This window comes from Octodon degus, unplaced genomic scaffold (genome assembly GCF_000260255.1).
Source record: "Octodon degus isolate 3935 unplaced genomic scaffold, OctDeg1.0 scaffold00144, whole genome shotgun sequence".
In the NCBI taxonomy this organism is placed as follows: domain Eukaryota; kingdom Metazoa; phylum Chordata; class Mammalia; order Rodentia; family Octodontidae; genus Octodon; species Octodon degus.
In genome coordinates, this window is record NW_004524720.1 from 5,839,639 (window position 1) to 5,858,791 (window position 19,153).

Consider the following 19,153-nt stretch of genomic DNA (forward strand, 5'->3'; position numbering starts at 1 on the left):
CCAGAGACAGGTAGGAAAGTGAGGAGCCTCTCTCTCCTTCTTAGGACAGCCAGGCACACTTGGCCATGTGCTTCTCTTTTCTTTCCACCCAGGGAAGGAGAAACTTAAAAAAAAAAAAAAAAAAAAAAAAAAAACAACCACAACAACAACAACAACTAAACTCAGGCCTTTTTATTCAGTGCTAGGAATCAAACACAGGATCTCATACACACTAGGCAAGTGCCTGCAGCCCTTATTTACTTTTGATTTCCCAGATTCCCCATGAAACACATTTATCTGGGTTCAGCTTATGAGTTGATTTAGTCCTAGAGCACTTGTGGCTCTGCTGTGTGCCACTCCAGCTGTCTCTGTAAAGCCAAGGGCAGAGGCGGCCCTCAAGTTTCAAGCTCCCCAAGGAAAGGATTGCTTTGTAATTGGCAGGAGAGAGGACAAGGCACACACACATGGACATTCGTGCTTCAAATGCGGGGCAGGGCTCCATTTCCTTCCTGAGAAACATGTACCCCACAGCACAACCAAAACACAGGTGGCAGCATTCACCAGATTCTGCTACTAGCTGCTTCCTGGCATCGGCAGGAAGTTGCAGGTAGGAGGCATTCTCAGCACAGAACCTCAGCAAGTCCGTGGCAGAAAGTGAGGATGCCCCCCACCCCCACCAGCATGAAAGCATCACTCACCTCATTACTCCTTGCCTGAAACTAAATTTATACCCTGCAAATTTAAAAGTGGATCTCAGCATAGATTGTAACATCCTATTAAAGGGCTGGGGGCTGCATTTATTAATTTCATAAACACTACCTTTTTTGACTAAGCACAAACTGCTTTATTCACATAATCCCACTAAGCCTCATGATCTCTTTCCCTTTTGTCTCTGCAGGTAACCAGCTGTGCATGCTGGTTTAGAGTCTGGATATCCCAGTGGGGTTGGGTTCTGTCACTACCAGACACCTTAGAGCCTTCTGTTCACTGATCTGGGAAGAGAGTTGTGAGTTAAAGTCCCCAGAAAGTTACACAGTTTCTCATGAGCCCTTTGTACTGTGCAAAACCCAAAAAGCTAAGTGAAAGCACATGTGGACATGCGCGCGCGCACACACACACACACACACACACACACACATAAACTACAGTCTCTTTTCAATGTACATGACAAATTAAGAAGATAGTTCCATTGACAAGATAGCTCAGCCATCTAGAGAAGGTGCAAGGGACTGTGGTTGGATCCCCGCCACCACATGCCATGCCAGCCCTGCCCTCATGGTGGGCTGAACCAGCTCCCTCCCCAAAAAAAGTTATGGGCTGGCCAGGTAGCTCAGTGGACTAAAGCATCTGCCTAGGTGGGCACAGGGACCAAGGTTTGATCCCCAGCATGCCATGCTGGCCCTGCCCCCTGGGTGCATTGAGACGGCAACTGAGACTGGGTGTGGTGGTGTGCCCCTGTAATCCCAGGGTTTAGGAGACTGCAAATAGGAGGATCATTATGAATCTGATCTGTATAATGAGACCCTGTCAACCCTGTACTAAACATATTTTTAAAAAAGAAGATAGTCCCAAGGTATAAGCAGTCTGTTGAATAAGCAATACAGGAAAAAAAAAAAAATAGAATGCATGAAACAGATCCAAAGTGAAATACAGGAATTTAAAACCTCTATCACAATCTGGCAAAACCGTTTGAATAAAAGTGAAAATAGAATTTCAGATCTTAAAGACACCATTGCAGCTAGTGAAAAAATAATTCAATACCTACAAAATGATGCAAATATTAACAATGTGAGACTGATAGGCATCAATGGGAAGGAAGGAATCAATACAAATGACATAAAAAAATATGATGGAAGTAATAGCAGAAAACTTCCTAAATATGGGGAAACTATCTGACATTCAGGTAACTGAAGCATATAGAACTCCAAATAACATCCACTCAATTAAAACCACACCCAGATATATAATAATCAAGATCTCAGAAATTCAGCAGAGGAACAGTATACTAAAAGCCACTAAAGAAAAGAAACCAAGGTATAAGCAGTCTGAGTACTAACCCCAATTCAATTTGTTCTATTCTCTTTGTCTGTTCTGGTGCCAGAGGAAATGCCACTAGATATGCTTAGTGTAAAATGAAATAAAGCCAGAGGTATTCTCTGATTAGATACTCCATTCAAGGGCCTGATTTAGTGTTTTTGCTTAGTATCTTCTAGGAAATCCATATGCCGGTCCCCAGAATTGATTAAAATCTTCTTATAGGATAGATATCCCAAAAAAGTTCTGTCTGAGACAAACACTGGCTAATGTTCTCCCAGATTTTCTTTCCTACTCCTCGGCCATCTTTCTCAGCCTTCCTTGTAGCTGAAATTGAGTGTAGGCAGAAAACATGGCTACATCTACCCTCTATGGACCTGATCTATGCCCTTCTGGGTACAGGAGCCCCTAGCTGGAGAGGCCTTGAGTCACTCCTGGGGCAGTGCCACTCTCTGTCATGGGCACCTCCTTTGTGTTGTCTAAAATATCTGCGCTGGGCCGGAGAGATGGCTCAGTAGAATAAGCGCTTGCCTGGCAAGTGCAAGGGTCTGAGTTAAATCCCCAGTTCTGCAAAAAATAAATAAATAAATAAATAAATAAATAAATAAATAAAATAGAACATCTGCGCTGGTGGCCAAGGCTGGAGCTCACTTGTTAGAGCAACTACAAGGATCTTGACTTGTGCAGCCCACCCTGGACCACAGGGCACTTGGTAGCTCTGTGGGAGGAGCAAGGACACCCAACCCTTCTTTATTTTTCTAGTGTTGAACACATTTGAAATCTTGAAAAGGAGAGCTGCATGATTCTCTGCTTTTCTTTTAACCTTTTGAGTACAATATAAATTCTTTCCCCCTTTCTCTTGACTGTTAAGAGTATTATCCTAATAATAGTTAATACTTAATAATAGCCTTAACTGACTATTCTCTATTTCTCAAAGAAATAGATCTTTGAGGCTTGCAGATCTAAGTTGTATATCCAGAGATTAGCAGTACATTGTGTGACAGCAAAAGGAAGAGAAGGAGGGAGGCACCTGGTGTGCCCGCCCCAAGGAGGCATCCAAAGGGTCAGACACGAATGCTGCCAGACGGGGTCCAGTGCTCCTCTCCTCCCAGCTTGGGGCCCCGCCCATGGTCCTCATGTCTGTCCATCCAGTCCTCAGCCATCACACAGGAGGGTGTGAGGGCCACGAATTGTTTCCTGCCACCCCATCCATTTTCCATGAGATTTCCCGTCTCTGTTTGATGGGTGTTCTTCTAAGGACAACATAGGTTGCTGGGTTGGAATACATCCTCCAAGAGTGCATTGCTGGAAACAGACTCCCAGCTCATAGACTAAGTCTCTGGACCTCAGGGTCCACAGGGGCCTAGGGGGTAATGAGGATTAAGCAGCATCGTGAGGGTCGAGCTCCCTGGTGACACTCATGCTTCATAAGAAGAGAAAGAGGGACTTGTGCCACTCTCCCTTGCTCTGTCACTCCATGTGGTGTCCTCGGCCAGGCTGTGATGCAGTAAACACAACCTCCCCTGATGTTTTGCCTCCATCGTAGACTATCCAGACTTGGGATCCGTAAGAAACAAAATTTGTTTTCTTTATGAGTCAACCAGTTTCAAGTATTTTATTTCAGCAACAGGAAATGCACTAGAACACAGGCCACTCCTGTCCATACCATTTAATCTCATTAACACCCATGCTTGATAATTACAAGACTGAGGATTGCAAGTTTAAGACCAGCCTGGATAATTTAGAGAGAGGTAGGTCAAAATAAAATTTTAAAAGGACTCAGGATATATAGCTTAGCACTTTCTGGGTTCAAGCCTATATATATATATAAAATCCCTGTTAAAAAGTGACTAAACTAATTATTATTTAAGGTAAAATAACTAACAACCACAAATTTCATTATCAGAGTCCTAAAGTTTACGGACTATTATGGAACCATCTAGTTGAACAGAGGGGGAAACTGAGGCCTTGCAGCGTGAAGTGAGCTGTGTGTAATTACAGACATGAGGTAAGAGCTCAGAGCTCCTCACCTGCAATTTTCCATGGAGCAAATTGCAGGGCTCTAGCCCTCTCCTGGTAGGATGAAGGGGCTCATCAGAGATCAAAGCAGCATCCCAGTGCCAGCACATAATCACTCAGATGGAAACCGTGGAGCCTGTACTCCTGTGCAAGAAGGAGCTCAGCTCACCTGTGCGGCACCGTGGTGGGAGAGAGCCCAGCACTTGCTCACCTGTCCCCAGCTCTGAATGGGTGCGCATCACTGATGTCTGTAGATTCAAGTTCCTAACCTCACAAAGCATTATCCGGACTCATACTGAAGGGCTTAAGGGCAAAGCAGCCCTTCAAGGTGCCTCTTTGCCCAACCGTGGAGAACCCGCCCAAATTTTACGCTACTTGGGATATCAATATTTGCTTCTGGTACTTTAGGGATATCGGACTTAAACAACACATTAATTGAGCAGCTGCTGTGCCAGGCATTAATAGAGAACACTGAGATTTTGGACTGTACATGACAAATTTAAGTTGTTTCAGGAGCAAAAGCAAGAAAGTTGCAGTGAGAGAGAGAATACGTAAAAACAAGTACATTAATTCAAGTTGTCTTATGCAAAAATCAGTTAGGGACTATTTTTTTCTTTTTTGTTCTTTCTAATACTGACAACTGAACTCAGAGTCTTCACACTAAATCATATCCCCTGCCTTTCTCTGTCCCTCTGTCTTTGTCTGTCTGTCTGTCTGTCTCTCTCTCTCTCTCTCTCTCTCTCTCTCTCTCTCTCTCTCTCTCTCTCTCTCTTTCTCATTTTGAGATAGGCTCTCCTTAAATGGCTAAATTCCTGAGCTCAAATTTGTGACCTTCCTACCTCAGGCTCCCAGGGTGTATGTATTATGGTATGCACCACTGCATCTAGCTGTATAATTCTTTTTTTCTAAATTTTACCTCATTTCTTTCACATTCTATAGGTACATCTAACAAGCTCCTACTTGTCACTCTGGCACATATTTTATTGCCAAGGCCTCCTTAGAACAGCTCAGAAATCCATTGCTCTCATAAGTGCATTGGTTCACCACTGAAGTGGAGGATGGACCCTGTTCCTCAGCTATTCCACGTTTGGGGCTTTGAGAACAGTGCTCAGGTCTAGAACTAGGTCCAGATGGCTTGCTCCCACTCTCCCTGCCAAGATGAGCTGGTTTATTCTTCCAGGCACCAGGTGTCCTCCCATCTGCTCATTTCAAGGAGCAGAAAAGCTCCAACAGAGCAGAGTCATACTGTAAATGGGAAAACAGGACAATCAGAACCAGTGACACCCAAAAGGGCAGGGAGACCATTACTTCTGGTCCTTCCAAGACCTGATGTGGCTTTTCCAGAAAGCGCAAACACAGTCCTCAAAGTCTTTCTCCTCCTCTGCACTACAGTAAGGCTCTGAGGTCAGTCACAACTGCACTGTCCTGGGCTGAAAACCTTGTGACAAGTCCTCAACTTTACTCATCAACAGTAAAAGTCCTGCCTTCCCAAGGGGAGGGTGTCCACTCACCTGCACGTGGAGGCTCAGCAAACTCTGGACTCGCCTACACCTCGTGTACTCAGCCTATACTGCAACAATGTGACACCCCCAAGCCAACTGTCTCTGAGTTCCCATCTCTGCATGTGCCACTTCACACTACAGAGCAGGAAGTATACTACTGCAATGCACTCAGTGTTCACTTTATTAAAAGATAAACTGATGTCTCTACTGATGACATGCATAACCACGCCTCTCATCAACTAGAACCAAACCAAAGCCAAATCCTAACAGTTTAGCAGAAAAATCAAAGCATATTGAGCTCTATTCATGTAAGACAGCATGTTTTACATTAGGCACACACCACACACCATGATAAAGAACAAGATATGGATCCAGTGAGGGTGTAGTTTGTACAACAATCTCATGAGAATCAGTAATTCTGCACTCTCCTGCTAATTATTTTAGCTAGTAACATGCATTAAATGTCAACCACTTTTTCAAGAGAAGGTGCTATCTAAATTAAATCCATATCTGGTCTCCCAGGAAGTTTGTCTGTCCTTCTGGCAGCTCACCTGCTACCAAGAACTTAGTTGAGTGTCAGCTGTGCTTGCCAGCGTCTTCAGAGCAGAACCCCTGGCCCAGGACAGTACCCTGCTGTGGACCTGGCCTCACTGGGCACAACAAGCATGCTGTCTTCAAACCCACTCAGACTTTTTGGTTCTCAAGTAAGGGACACTGCCAGAGGGGACCAGCTGCTCAGGAGGTTGTAGCAGGCAAGATGAATAGTGGCTGGCCAGGTGCCTTTGAGAGGCAAAGGGACATACCTCTGACCGAGTGAGGCCTTTGCTCATTGGGTCCTGCGTGGCCTCTCTGGAGCATCTGCCTCCAGGCTCTCTGTGAGCCACGGGCAGTTTATCACTGGCTGAGGGCAACCTCTCATTGCCATCTTCCTCCAGAGGTGCTACACAGCCTGATGCAGCAGGCTGACCACTGGAGCTGTTGGTACTCTGACCCCCAGCCCACCCCTCAGGGAAAGATGGCACTGCCCCTTCCCCCCATCTGCCAGCCTCATCCTCCTCGCTGGGCCTGTTCCCCTTAGTATGGTTTGGAGGAGATGCTCTGACTCCATACTCTTTGATGTAGGGGCTGTTCGCCCGCTGCCTGGGGCCTTGCCTCCTGCTAATCCTTCTCTGCACACTGCAAAGCAGATCTGCAACACTGAGGAGGAAGGACAGAACACTCATGGTCCAGGTAAAAAGCATCATAATGGACTTCTCTGTGGGCCGAGAGACATAGCAATCCACCACGCTGGAGCATGGAGAGTGCGTGCAAGAGAATCTCTTAGGGACCAAGAACCCAAAAAAGAGGTAATGCCAGGTCCCAAATGCAGCCTCCATCAGGGTCTGGAAACACAGGTGGATAAGGTAGCCACAGGAAAAGTCTGGCACACTTGGGGCACCTCCAGCTGACCAGCAGGCTCCCCGGGTGGCAAGCTGGGTGCCTTTGTGGAGGACATAGACACTAAACGTGGCATAAGGAAGGAGCACAGACACCCCCTGCACCAGCCAGAACCGCAGCTGGGACACAGGGGAGAAGATGTCGTAGCACACGTTGGCACAGCCCGGCTGCAGAGTGTTGCAGACAAAGCGCTCCTGCTCATCCTGGTAGATGGGGTACCCGGCCAGGAGGACCACACCCATCCTCAGCAGCACAGTGAAGAGCAGCCAGATCTTTCCTGAAAAAGAGCAAAAAGGAATGGCCTGGTCACCACCTCATCAGCACATTTCCTGGGAATACTTACTCCATTTCATGGGCTGACATGTTGTCCAATTCCAGAATTGGAAATAAAGCAAACTTGAGATTTTATCTAAACAACAGCTTTTAAATATTTCCTGAGTAGAAACCAGAGAAGTCAGTAGGCATCTGTTTAGTCATAGCAGGAGTATCAGCTGCCTTGTTCATTTGCTATTTATTTATCGAGCATTTAGCATGTCCTAGATACTGCACTGAACTTATTTGTAAGATACTTCTAGATGGGCAGATTTTTGAAGAACATTATACCAACTCCCTACAATAAAATGAGATTGTTATGTACTACAAACATGTACTAATAAAAAAAGAACATTATATACTAAAAATGTTTTCATCTGACTCCACTCGTTTAGACATTTGTTTATATCTTTTGGACTAAAATTTCCAGAAAGAAAGTTTAGTTGAGAAAATCAATGATGTAAAAAAATACCTTACTCATCTTATGAGGATAAGATATTTTTAAAGGTTTTAGCATGTTCCTGTAACTGTGCAGAGAAAAATGCAAGCTGCTCATTCCCGTGTCTTCCTCATTTATGATAGTGGCCCACAAGATCAGTCACAAGACTGGTGTTTATGGTTGTTCTTTTGTCCTTGAAATTGAACTTCTTTAAGAACATTCGATCTTTCAATAATTTCCCCTATTCTATGAAATAATGTTTGTTTTTCATCCATTTTATATCAATGAATGCATCAAGCCTTCAAAATAATTTCAAACCTCACTGTCACATCATGATTCGCCTACTTTGGAACACATTTAAAACACAGTCAAAATAACTTGTAAATACTAAATTGTGTGACAAAATAAAGCATCATTTGAAATTAGAAAACCAAAACCTATTGTAATGAAGGCAGCTGAGTTCAATGATTATTATTCGATGATGACACCAAGTTGAACTTTTAACATGAGACTCATTTTGTTTAAACTCTACAAAATAATGAGTAAGAAAAATACCAACTCCATCTCAGGTAGGTATTAGTTCCTTCCTTCCTCAATCCCTTTTGCCTTGACACCCACACCTCTCTGAAATTTGACTTATCTATATAAAAGACAGAAATCATTATTATATTATATATGTTGTTAATAACGAGGAGGGAACCTAGGGGTGTAATTCAATGATGGAGTACTTGCCTAGCATGCTCAAGGCCCTAGATTGCATCGCCAACATTGAAAAAAAAAAAAAAAAGACCAATAAATAAAAATTATGAACTAAACTACAAGGCACCCAAGAAAAACTACTCATCTTTATAAATTAAGTTTCAAGCACAAAAACAAAACTGGATGCTTGAGAAGTAAGCATGACCCAGGCAACATTTTCTCATTATCTTCAACTACAACAATTATTTTCCTGGTACCAAGCCCAAGCAGATGGCATGCAAATCTCCCTCCCACTGGCTTCAGCAGTGAGGAGACAACCTGGGACAAGGCTTGCCTCAAGGATGCATTCAGTGATGGTGGAGCCATGGTGCACTTGGAGAACAGCTTGTCCCCAAGTTCCCTGTGCTCCAGCCACACACTGGTCTTAGGAGTCACCAGGAACTCTGGAACTGGATACACTCTGAGCCTTTCAGATGTAGTCCAAGCAAAGCAACAATAACAGTAGAGCAGAAGTTGGGGTTCTCCCAACACTCACCCACAATGGTCACATTGCAGTTTAATGTGACAATGAGGAACCCCAGCAAGTCCAAGTTCTCCATGCCTCCAGAACGTTACAAACTCGCAGATTTGTGGCCTCCAAGAAGGTGGAAAATCTTTAGAGAAATAAATCTATTTTAGCTACAAAGGCTTAGAGATAAGAGTTGGAGCTATGAAGAGAAAGATTTGAGCCCGAGAGCAGGAGATGAGTGTTTCTGACTCCACGTTGACTGGTTTCCAAGCTGCCTGCCTCGGAGGCAAAGCATTCCTAACAACTGCAGGGACCAGAGTGACAGAAGTCAGCTCTTATTATGGCTATTCTTGCCCTCTTGGGATATTCCAGGCCTGTGGTGGTGCTCATATGTCTCCACCAGGACAGCCAGACGCTCCAGGATATAATAGAAGGAACTACTTTTAGCCAAGAAAAAAAGCTTTGTCAACTAGCTGGGGAAGTTTCTCTATTAAAAAAGCTATTTTCCTCCCAGAAAACAACTTGACAGCCACTTCACTTATGAAAGAAACCCTAGAGCATTCACACTGTCTTCATGAGAATCCGACCACTTGGAAGGGCTTTTGCCCTCACTCTGAATCCCTGCACTTTGATGACACAAGCATAAATCCGCACACACGTGTTTGTCTCAGCATTAAATGGGCTCTTGGCTATTTTCTGGCCTCCGTGTGGGTGAGTGATGAGCTCTTCATGTGGAGGCAAACAGCCCAGTGCAAAGCACAGGGCAGGCTCCAGCCTCATGAGGGAGCCCCCAGGTCTCTCCCAGATGCCAGCATCATGCAATAAGGAGAAGATGCATTGGCAGGAGGCACACATGAAGGAAAGATACATGAGTCCCAAGCATGGGGAGATGGCTATGATCACATCATGGGGATCTTAGCCCTCCATGACCCATACACTGTATCTTCCTTTTGTATCTCTCAGCCCTAGCCAGCCTATAGCAGCTGCCATATAAAGTTGTTTAATGTGCTTCATTCAACTTACAGCCAAATATCACCATCTGGACCACAGTATCATCAAAATCCTACCATGGAGATTCTTATGTCTGGAAGCAGCCCATCATGCAACCCTGGAGATCTAGTACCAATTTGGGGATTGTGAACACGGAAAGGATTTATTTCCATTTTACACAAAAGGTCATCTTTACATCCTATCTATTCCTCATTCCTGATTTGTTCTTGACTTTAGTAGCATCCATAGAAAAAGGTTCTCAGAAGGAGCAGCAACTGCTTTCATCTCTACTCACATGGCTGGAGCCCATCCATGGAAAACATTTTGATCACCTTGAAACAAATACTAGTTTTGTTATATTTTAGTCAAATGTTTTGAAGGGAGCTTTGAATTTTAGAGAAACTACAGTTGAGTAAAAATATTGCAACAGTCATAGAAGCGTTAAATGAAGAATAAAGCACATGCTTAGGCAGAAAGCAGGGACCAGGATTCGATCCCCAGCATGCTATGCTGGCCCAGTCTCCAGGGTGCACTGAGATAGTGACTGAGACTGGGCGTGGTGGTATGCACCTGTAATCCCAGCACCCGGGAAGCTGAAAACAGGAGGATCACTACTGGTCTGATCTATGTAGTGAGACCCTGTAGACTCTGTACTAAATACATTAAAAAAAAAAAAAAAAAGAATATATCTGTGTCCTCGTGAACTGCTCCTGACATTGGTTTATACATCAAAATATTAGGATAACAAGTGTTGAAATCTGCTGTGTGCTAGAAATAACCTACCTCAACTCTTTTAGAATATTTTGCTGAGTTTACACACCCATAATATTCAACAACGGAACTAAAAAAAATTGGGGTATAACTATGAATGTCCATTTTGTATCTGTGTATTCAAAGTGGTTGGGATAGATATATAGTTGCATTCTCTTAATGAATAGAATGATTTTTTCTAATGGTGTTTGTAAGTAGGATCACAAGTCTGCATCTTGTACAGCAATTAACCACTAAGAAGAATATATGCAGTGTATTATTTGTTGAAACTGTACTTTCGATTTGATTGGAAACTGTCTCATTGCTATATGTTTATCAATAAAACTTTGAAAAGAAAAGAAAAAAAAAAGAAATAACCTACCTCAAATGTTGAGTCAATTGAAATTGCATGACCTTGAGCAAATCACTAGAATATTTTATGTCTCAGTTTTCCGATCAATTAGACAGAAAACAGAATGGGCACTTTAGCTACTCAGAGGAGTTATGATATACAAAAGAGAGCACATACGTGAAAACTCTTTTAAAATACAGAATGAATTATATCTTCTCATTTTACAATATTTATTGCACATTTTGTATTTTATTTAGTCTTGCAACTTCTCCTATTAGGGAGGCAATACGATGTTCACACATGCGACTCCAGTTTATTTTACTTTGAAGTATGGTCTCAAAGTGCATCCATTTATCTATAAAAGTCTCAAGTTTACTCTTATTTATGGCTGAATAGTATTCCATTGTATAAAAAGACTAAATCTCTTTTACTCATTCCACGGGGGATGGGCATTTGGGCTGTTTTCACCATCTAGCTTATACAAATTGTGCCGCCATAAACATGAGTGCACATGTGTAGCTGTGGCACAGTGTTTTCAATTCTTCTGAGAAGAAACCCAAAAAGGGAATAGCTGAGTCAAATGGAAGCTACAATGCTAAGTTTCGAGGAATCTCCACACTGATTTCCACAGAGTTGCACCAGTCTACACTCCCACCAGCATGTGTTATTGGTTGATTTCTTAATAATAGCCATTCTTTCTGGGGTGAGAGAGAGATTCTCAGTTTTGGTTTAATTTTCACGTCTCAGATGAACAATGATGTTGAACATTTTTTTCGTATGTTTATTTGTTGTTCATATTTCTTCATCTGAGAAGCGTATATTCATCTCAGATATCCATTCTGGGGTTGAGTCTTGAAATTTGGGAAGTCTGAGGTTTTCTTTTTCTCTATATGCTCTTGACAATAATCCTTTGTCTGAGGAACAGCTGGCAAACATTTTTCCCACATTGTATATTGTCTTTTAACTCTGTTGGTGGTTCTCTTGCTGCGCAAAAGCTTTTTAGTGATAGGAAATGCCAATTGTTGATTCTGTGTAATCAGGACTTTATTCATAAAATTTTTGCCTACACCAATGTCTTGAAGAGTTTTATCTCTTCTATCTTGCAACAGATTTAATGTTTCTGTTTTAAGATTTAGATTTTTTGAATATTGTAAAATGAGAAGGTACTGTTCAAAAGGAAAGAGAAAATGGGACGAGGGAAGGAGAAAAGAAGGGGAAAGCAAGATAGTTAAGATAATTATAAAACTAATCTGTCTCAGCTCATTCAAAACAAAAGTTTGTGTTAATGTTGTTTGGATAATTAAATGTTTAGATCTTATATTCTAGTACCTCATTTAAAGATAACAATATGCAATGCATTAACCATTGTTACTCTCCTATTATCCTCTCTTGAAATTTTATTTACATTTTTTTTCTTTAAAGTTAAATTTTTAAAATTGTACAGAATGATGCAGTGTTGGTGGTGGGTATGTAGCCGCCTCCTCTGTGGGGTTTCCCACCTCAGCTCTCCTTTTGCCCAGGGCCACCAGGGACTCTCCCAAACTCAGTGTGTTTGCTCTTCCTCCTTTAAATCCATTTGTTTCACTGTATTTTGTCTTTTTGTCTTTTTTCTCCTCCTTACAGAAGACATTTTTGCTTTATCTGGAAGTCTTGACTGCTATGGCTACAAGAAGAGGTGGAAGAAGAGAAGGAATGGCTGGAGATTCAAACATCTAGCTGTGTAGTACTGAAATGACCATGACATCTGTGAGGAGGCACCCACTTGGGTTTGTGGTGGAGAGAATACTTATGGGAGGGCTTGCTGGAGTCAGTATGAAAAAATCCAGTGGAAGAGGGAATGTGAATATGGCTAGACCATACATGATGCCAAGTTGGAAGTAGTTCACAGGGTGAAAGCAGTAAGCAAACAAGAAAAAGGCCAATATGACCATGCACTATTTTGCCTTGTTTTTGTTTTTGTTTACCTCTTTCTAGTTTATTGGCACTGGCCAATTATTTAAGCCTTAAATTTACCATCTGAAAGGCTGATACTTAATTTGTAGGGGTAGGGATTACGTTTAAATATGATTCTATGCCAGTGAGATAGCTTAGTGGACTAAGCCCCTGCTAAGCAAGCATAGGGACCAGGGCTTGATTCCTGGTACGGCATGCTGCACCAGCCCTGCCCTCAGGCCTGTTCAGCATGTGATTAAATCCAGGCATGGTGGCGCATGCCTGTAATCCCAGTGCAGGGGAGGCTGAAAACAGTTCTTGCACCTGACAGGCAGGCACTAAAACTATAGAGCTATCTCCCGGCCCCCATATATTTTTAATACATGTATAGCTCACTATTGTTGAACTCATGGCCAGTAGCCTTATAATGTATTCCTGACTACCGCTTACCTAACACAGGTCCTCTCTAGGTGGGGCCTGTCATGACTTTCTCAGGCCTAGAAAGACCAGACAGCACTTCAGCTCTGCGTAGTCACTTTCTTGTTGGTGGAGCACAGTATATGACACAACTTAGAGGGAGAGCTTATTCTGACTTGCCTTACGATCTACTTTGGCTGCTGCAAGGTAGAAACAGCCTAGTGGAAGCATCTGGCTGAGGAAAGTTGCTTCTATTATGGTGGCCAGGAAGCTTGAGAGAGAGGGAAGGGTCCTGGGAGGGAGAGCAATCCCTAGTGACCTACCCCCAGCCAGGCCTGCCTCCTTACAGCAAGTCAGCTAAAGTCCTGCCCTGCCAAAATTCAGTCACCTTCCAAAAGCCCCACTTCTGAGCACATAATAGTCATGGGGGACATTTAAGATCTAAACCATAACAAGCACTGTGCCTGAAGACATTTGACACTAAAGTTATCAACAAAGGAGGGCAAGGGAGATGGCTGAGTAAAATAAGTGCTTCCCTGGCAAGCACAAGGTCCTGAGTTCAATCCTCAGTTCTGAAAAAAAAAAAAAAAAAAAGTTATCAACAAAGGCTGGGGGAAGAATTAGCACATACTTGTACTTCCAGCTACCAGGACATTTAGTGACTTAGTGAGGCCTTATCTCAAAATAAAATAAAATAAATAGGGCTGGGGATGTAGTTCAGTGATAGACAACTTACTTAAAGGCATCAGGTCCTGGTTTCAATCCCTAGTACCATACCTCCCCCACAGAAAAAAAAAAATCACCAACAAAAAGCACAGAAATGGAAAAATATACTACTAAATAGATCTCGGGAAAAAAGTACCCACTTGTTGTTCAGCTTCAGCAGGTAGCATGCATGTCCAGGTGACCCAAATGTTTCACTGCCCTTAGGTGTCTACAGATGACAAGTCACTATGAGTACTCATTTGTGTTTACTAATACATTTTAGAGAGTAAGTGAACTAGCAAATATGGGACCTGTGAAAAATAACAGTAAGGTACATTTCCTAATAGGGATCTATTACAGACAAGTGCCACCAAACGAGAGGGCAGTGAGGGAGAAATGTGTCCCAAGGAGCCATGTGGAACTCAGAGTGTACAAAGCAGAGCGAGGGGGCAGGCCCCAGAGCCTACCCAGCCCACCCTCCTTTAATCAGAAGCCCTGCCCTTCTATCCCTATTTAGGCTTGGTCAAGACTTGCCTTGAGTAAAGGACTCAGCACTGAGAAAGAAACGTTAGGAAACATCTAGTCTGCGTGAAAATGATAGCAACAGGCAGTCTGAGATCAAGATTAAGAATCTGAGCTCTGGACTTTTATAGCCTAGACTAAAACCACACGAGGTAAGCTGCAGAATGACTGAAGAACAAGTGAGAATTACCACTTCTCAAACACCAGTGCCCAGCAATCTTGTGGATTCAGCCACTTGGTCTGCATCCTGTTTACCTGACAAGAACAAGGTACTGAGGAAGATCCAGATCTTCGAGTGGCCCAGACGAAAGAAACCTGGCAGGAGAAAGGCCCTCCTTCTCCCATGTTCAAAGTGACAAGTAGAACCCTGGGAGACAGAGTTCTGTTCCTGGAAGTGATGGTATTTGTTTTGTTTTATTTTCTCTATGTGTATTTAAGGAACAGCTTAAATATCTAATTTGAAAAATGAATGCTTTATTTGTACTCAGGACTTAAATGACTTCCTCAGAATAGTGGGGAGAAAGCAAATGTTCAGCAACTGCTAGGACATGAGAGTCTAATCTTCCCCATACTTGCATATCATATACATATGCAAACATGCTAACAAAATGGATTACACCTGACTCCTGTCCTGACAGTCTAGTTTACTCCTGGCCCAGGTAACACAGAGTGAACTTACTGTGTGGCCTTCCTCCCACCACAGCCACACTGACTTAAAGTAGAAAATAGTACCCTGAATAAGAAGGAAACTGCTCATTGGAGCCTTTTCTAGCCCCAGGGTCCCCAGGCTGCCTTTTTTGGCTGTTTGTTCAATTCTCTCAACTGCACAGCTTCCCACCATCTTCTGCCTAGTGAATGGTCCCAACAGCTCCCCCTGGAACTTACTTTCCAGTTGGGCTGGTTCTTAAAAGCAGGGGCGTATGGCTTTTCTCTCTTCCAAAGGAGGTAAAGCACTGGCCAACATGGGTCTTACCTCGAGTAACCTAAGTCATGTCTTTTAAGACACTGAAGGAACACAAAGCCATCCTCTGGGTCACAACAAGGCAACACATCCTCTCCGAGCCACAGGAGGGCATGCTTGCCAAAGAAGACTCTGTGGGAGCTGTAAGGACAGCTATTAACTAAACAGATGCTTATGCAAAGCAAACTGAGCAGATGTAGGATACTGTTCATCAGTCTACTGAACCACATTACCACAGGGCTACTCAGGAGGCCCAGGGAACTCCCAGGCCCTGAAATTGTTTCTCAACGTGGGAACCCATAGACCCCTAAAGTTAATTTCTCACAATAGGGATCTACCCACATTTCTAATTCACTTGGCCCTATGGCTACATAGTCACTAAACTGTCCCTATATCCTTTCAAGGTAATCTAGCAGATGGGCCAGGTTACCTGCGCCTGAGGACATCATGGAACTCTGTGCACACAGGTAAGCAGTGGAAGGTGGAGCTACCCTACTCGTGAGCTCCACAGAGGTGTCTGTGTTGGCCACTATGTCCCCATATGAACACCACAGGTGCTCAGCAGGTTTCCAGATTTGTCACAAAGACAATGCCATTCTGTGTGCTGGCACGATTTTTCCTTTCTTCCTTTTAAAAAATTTTTCTAGCAATAATGATGAAGCCAGGGCTTTGTAAACCTAGGCAAGTTCTCCACCACTGAGCCACTCTCCAGCCCTTACAGCTTGATTTTTTTTAGGTGGATTCAGATCAGAAACTAGTCAACAAAGCAGTCATTGATTATCAAAGACATAATGGGGATGAAAACAACCTTCAAGATTAGAAGGGCTGGGTTTAGTTCCAGTTCCAACCACTTACTGGTGTTGGACGTGGAGCAAAATATAAACCAATCTGAGCTTGTTTTCAGGTCTTCAGGATGAAGCTGATGCCTGCTCCATGAAGTTGCAAGGATTCATTGGTTCCAAATATGTTGAGTCCAGGCTTAGAACTCTATCATGTCTTGTGAAAGCAATTAAGGAAAGGCTCAGAGGTTTCTGCACTCAGCAGAAAGACAGGTCCTTTTTTTCTTTCTTTCTTTTTAATATATTTGGTTGTTACAAGGTCTCGCTAGGCAGATTAGATTCATAGTGATCTTCCTGTTTGCAGCCTCCCCAGCACTAGGATTACAAGCACCACTATTCCTGGACTCTGTGGCCGGCTCAGTGCACACTGGGGACAGGGTTGGTACAGCATATGGTGCTGGGAATTGACCCATGGTCCTGTGTTTGCCTAAGCTTATCTAAGCAGGAGCTTTAGTCTGCTGAGCTATCTCGCCAGCCCAAGACAGACACTTTTTAAATGCTATAAATAGCAGCAATTGGTGTGTGTGTGTGATGAATGCAATTTAGGGAGGTAAAGGATGCTGCTTTATGCAGACCTGAGAAGGAGCATGAGGCTCACAATGACACTGGGAGCACCTCCCACAAGAAGCAGCCACTTTGGGAAGACCTGTAGATAAACTGTGAGACAGCTTCCACCCCACTCCACCCTTGTCCCATTTCATGGTTTGCCCTTATTGTTTTGGAAATTAGTGGGAAGTTAACAAATAAGAGTGGTCCTATTAGTAACCAGAAGTGAGGAGTCCATTCACCAGCACCCTACAGCAGCAACTGTCACAGTGGTCACTGACAGACCTGACGGGCATCCTGGGGCCTCAGTGGAGTCAGACTGAAGCTGGCTGTGTGATAAGTTGTGAGGAGAGAGAGCCAAACCAAAACAGCATCTTAAACACAAAATGTAGGGATTTCCACTTGAAACTCTCTAGAAACAATACAGTGAACTTCACCTCCCCTGTTCTTAATGTGTTGTGATTTCTCAGGAAGGTCTTGTGAAGAAACAAAGATCAGCTGCACTCTGGGAGTTGCCATCTGGTTCACATTCGCCTTCCCCATCCAATAGAGAACCCTACCCTACCTTCTCTCTCTACGTTGGTGACACCAAGATCCTCTCAGCTCAGTGAAAAACAGTACTCAGCCTGCTTTAATCACATAAAAACACGTGGCTTTAAGCTCTTCAGTGGCTGCCCAGCACCTCCACAGAGCAGGCAGCACTCACCCTACTTCATGCGCTGCCTTCACAGCCTCCTCCCAGTTCAGCTGAGCTTCTTCAAGCTCTCTATAGTGTCTGTTGCCTCCAAGACCCACCAAGGAAGTCGCTAGGGACACTTGTTCTCTCTCTGGCTGGCTTCCAGAGACTCCACATCCTACCTCAAGGACTGGTGCCCTCCTCCTGTGATCTTGTGCTGCACTCATCATGGCTCACACAGGCAGTGCCAATTTGGTGTCCACCCTGCCCAGCCCCTCTCCTGCCACCTCTATCCCACGTGGCCATGGCTGAAGTCTTATGGCCATCACTTTCCTTGAAACTCACTGCCTCAGTTCAGTCTCATGGTCAGGAGCAGAGAATGCATAGCAAGATGTATGTGAGTCTTAGCCATCACGAACCCCAAATCTTACTTGGGTATAAAAGAGACCATGGGGCTAGGGAGACAGCTCAGTAGAATAAGTGCTTGCTTGGCAAGTGTAAGGGCCTGAATTCAGTCTCTGGTTCTGCAAAAATAAATAAATAAATAAATAAATAAATAAATAAATAAAACCATTATCCACTTTTTGCATAGTGTGGAGTTTATGTGACAGGGGATGATCAATCAAATAGAGCAGCTCTTTATCTTTGTTCAATGAATGGAGAGAATTCACAACACTACAGAGGCTATTTCTTGAATCTTGGACTCTGTCTGGCTCAATTTTTTTGGGATTAGAGGTTCACTGTCAACCCCTTTCCTCCACTTCTCTGTGTCCTCAGAAGTTTTGGACCCTTAGGAGTCCAGCAGGTTGAATACTTTACCTTAAGTTTTCAGTACGCACCGCCTTACTTCTCTGAAAGCAAACATCCCATTGTCCACTGAGGTTCCCCAGGGCACATCTTCTGTGCCTTGAGAAACCTCCTACAGGCCCTCAGTATGGGCCAAGGATGGTGCCCTGCACGCCGGCCCATAGCTGTACAGCGCAAGCTTCATGTGGCAACACCGGGCAGGTGGGAGCGGAGCCCCTCTGTTGGGTCAGTTCTTTTTATTTTGCTTTTGAAAACATTTTAATTAATACATTTTTAATAAATCTTCATTTTTATGTTTATTTTTTCCAAGTAATAAATGTAGATGAAAAATAAGTATTTTGGGGTTGGGAATGGTGCTCTGTTATAGAGTGCTTGCCTACCATGTGTAAGGCCCTAGGTTCAATCTCCAGAAACACCAAAATAAATAAATGAATAAATAAGAAAATGTTTTCAATTATTTCCATCCCAGGATACCTGGGAAACAACTCCATAGCCTTTAGAAAGACCTTCTGGCTCAGAATATCTCTGTCTCTTATCTGACATTCTTGGACAACAACTCACCAGTTTTTATCAGTCATCCTCACTATAGTGTGGGTTAGAAACACCATTCCTGGAAGCAGGCTGTCATGTGGAAGGTGGCTGAACACGTGCAGGACTACAGCAAAGCCAGCCCTGAAAACACGAGGCACCAGAGGTGAGTCAGGCAAACAAATTGTTAGGCCAAGGA

The 19,153-nt window shown here is 43.5% G+C and overlaps 1 protein-coding gene across 1 annotated transcript; it reads right to left on the minus strand.

Annotated features, from left to right (window-relative positions):
• Window positions 1-6,208: 6,208 nt before the first annotated feature.
• On the minus strand, window positions 6,209-9,020 carry Gjd4 (gap junction protein delta 4). The gene is made up of 2 exons (XM_004641868.1): window positions 8,957-9,020; window positions 6,209-7,248 (listed from the first exon to the last, which is right to left on the minus strand). Exons 1-2 carry the CDS (start codon window positions 9,018-9,020, stop codon window positions 6,209-6,211), a joined length of 1,104 nt encoding a protein of 367 aa, XP_004641925.1.
• Between the last annotated feature and the right edge of the window lie 10,133 nt (window positions 9,021-19,153).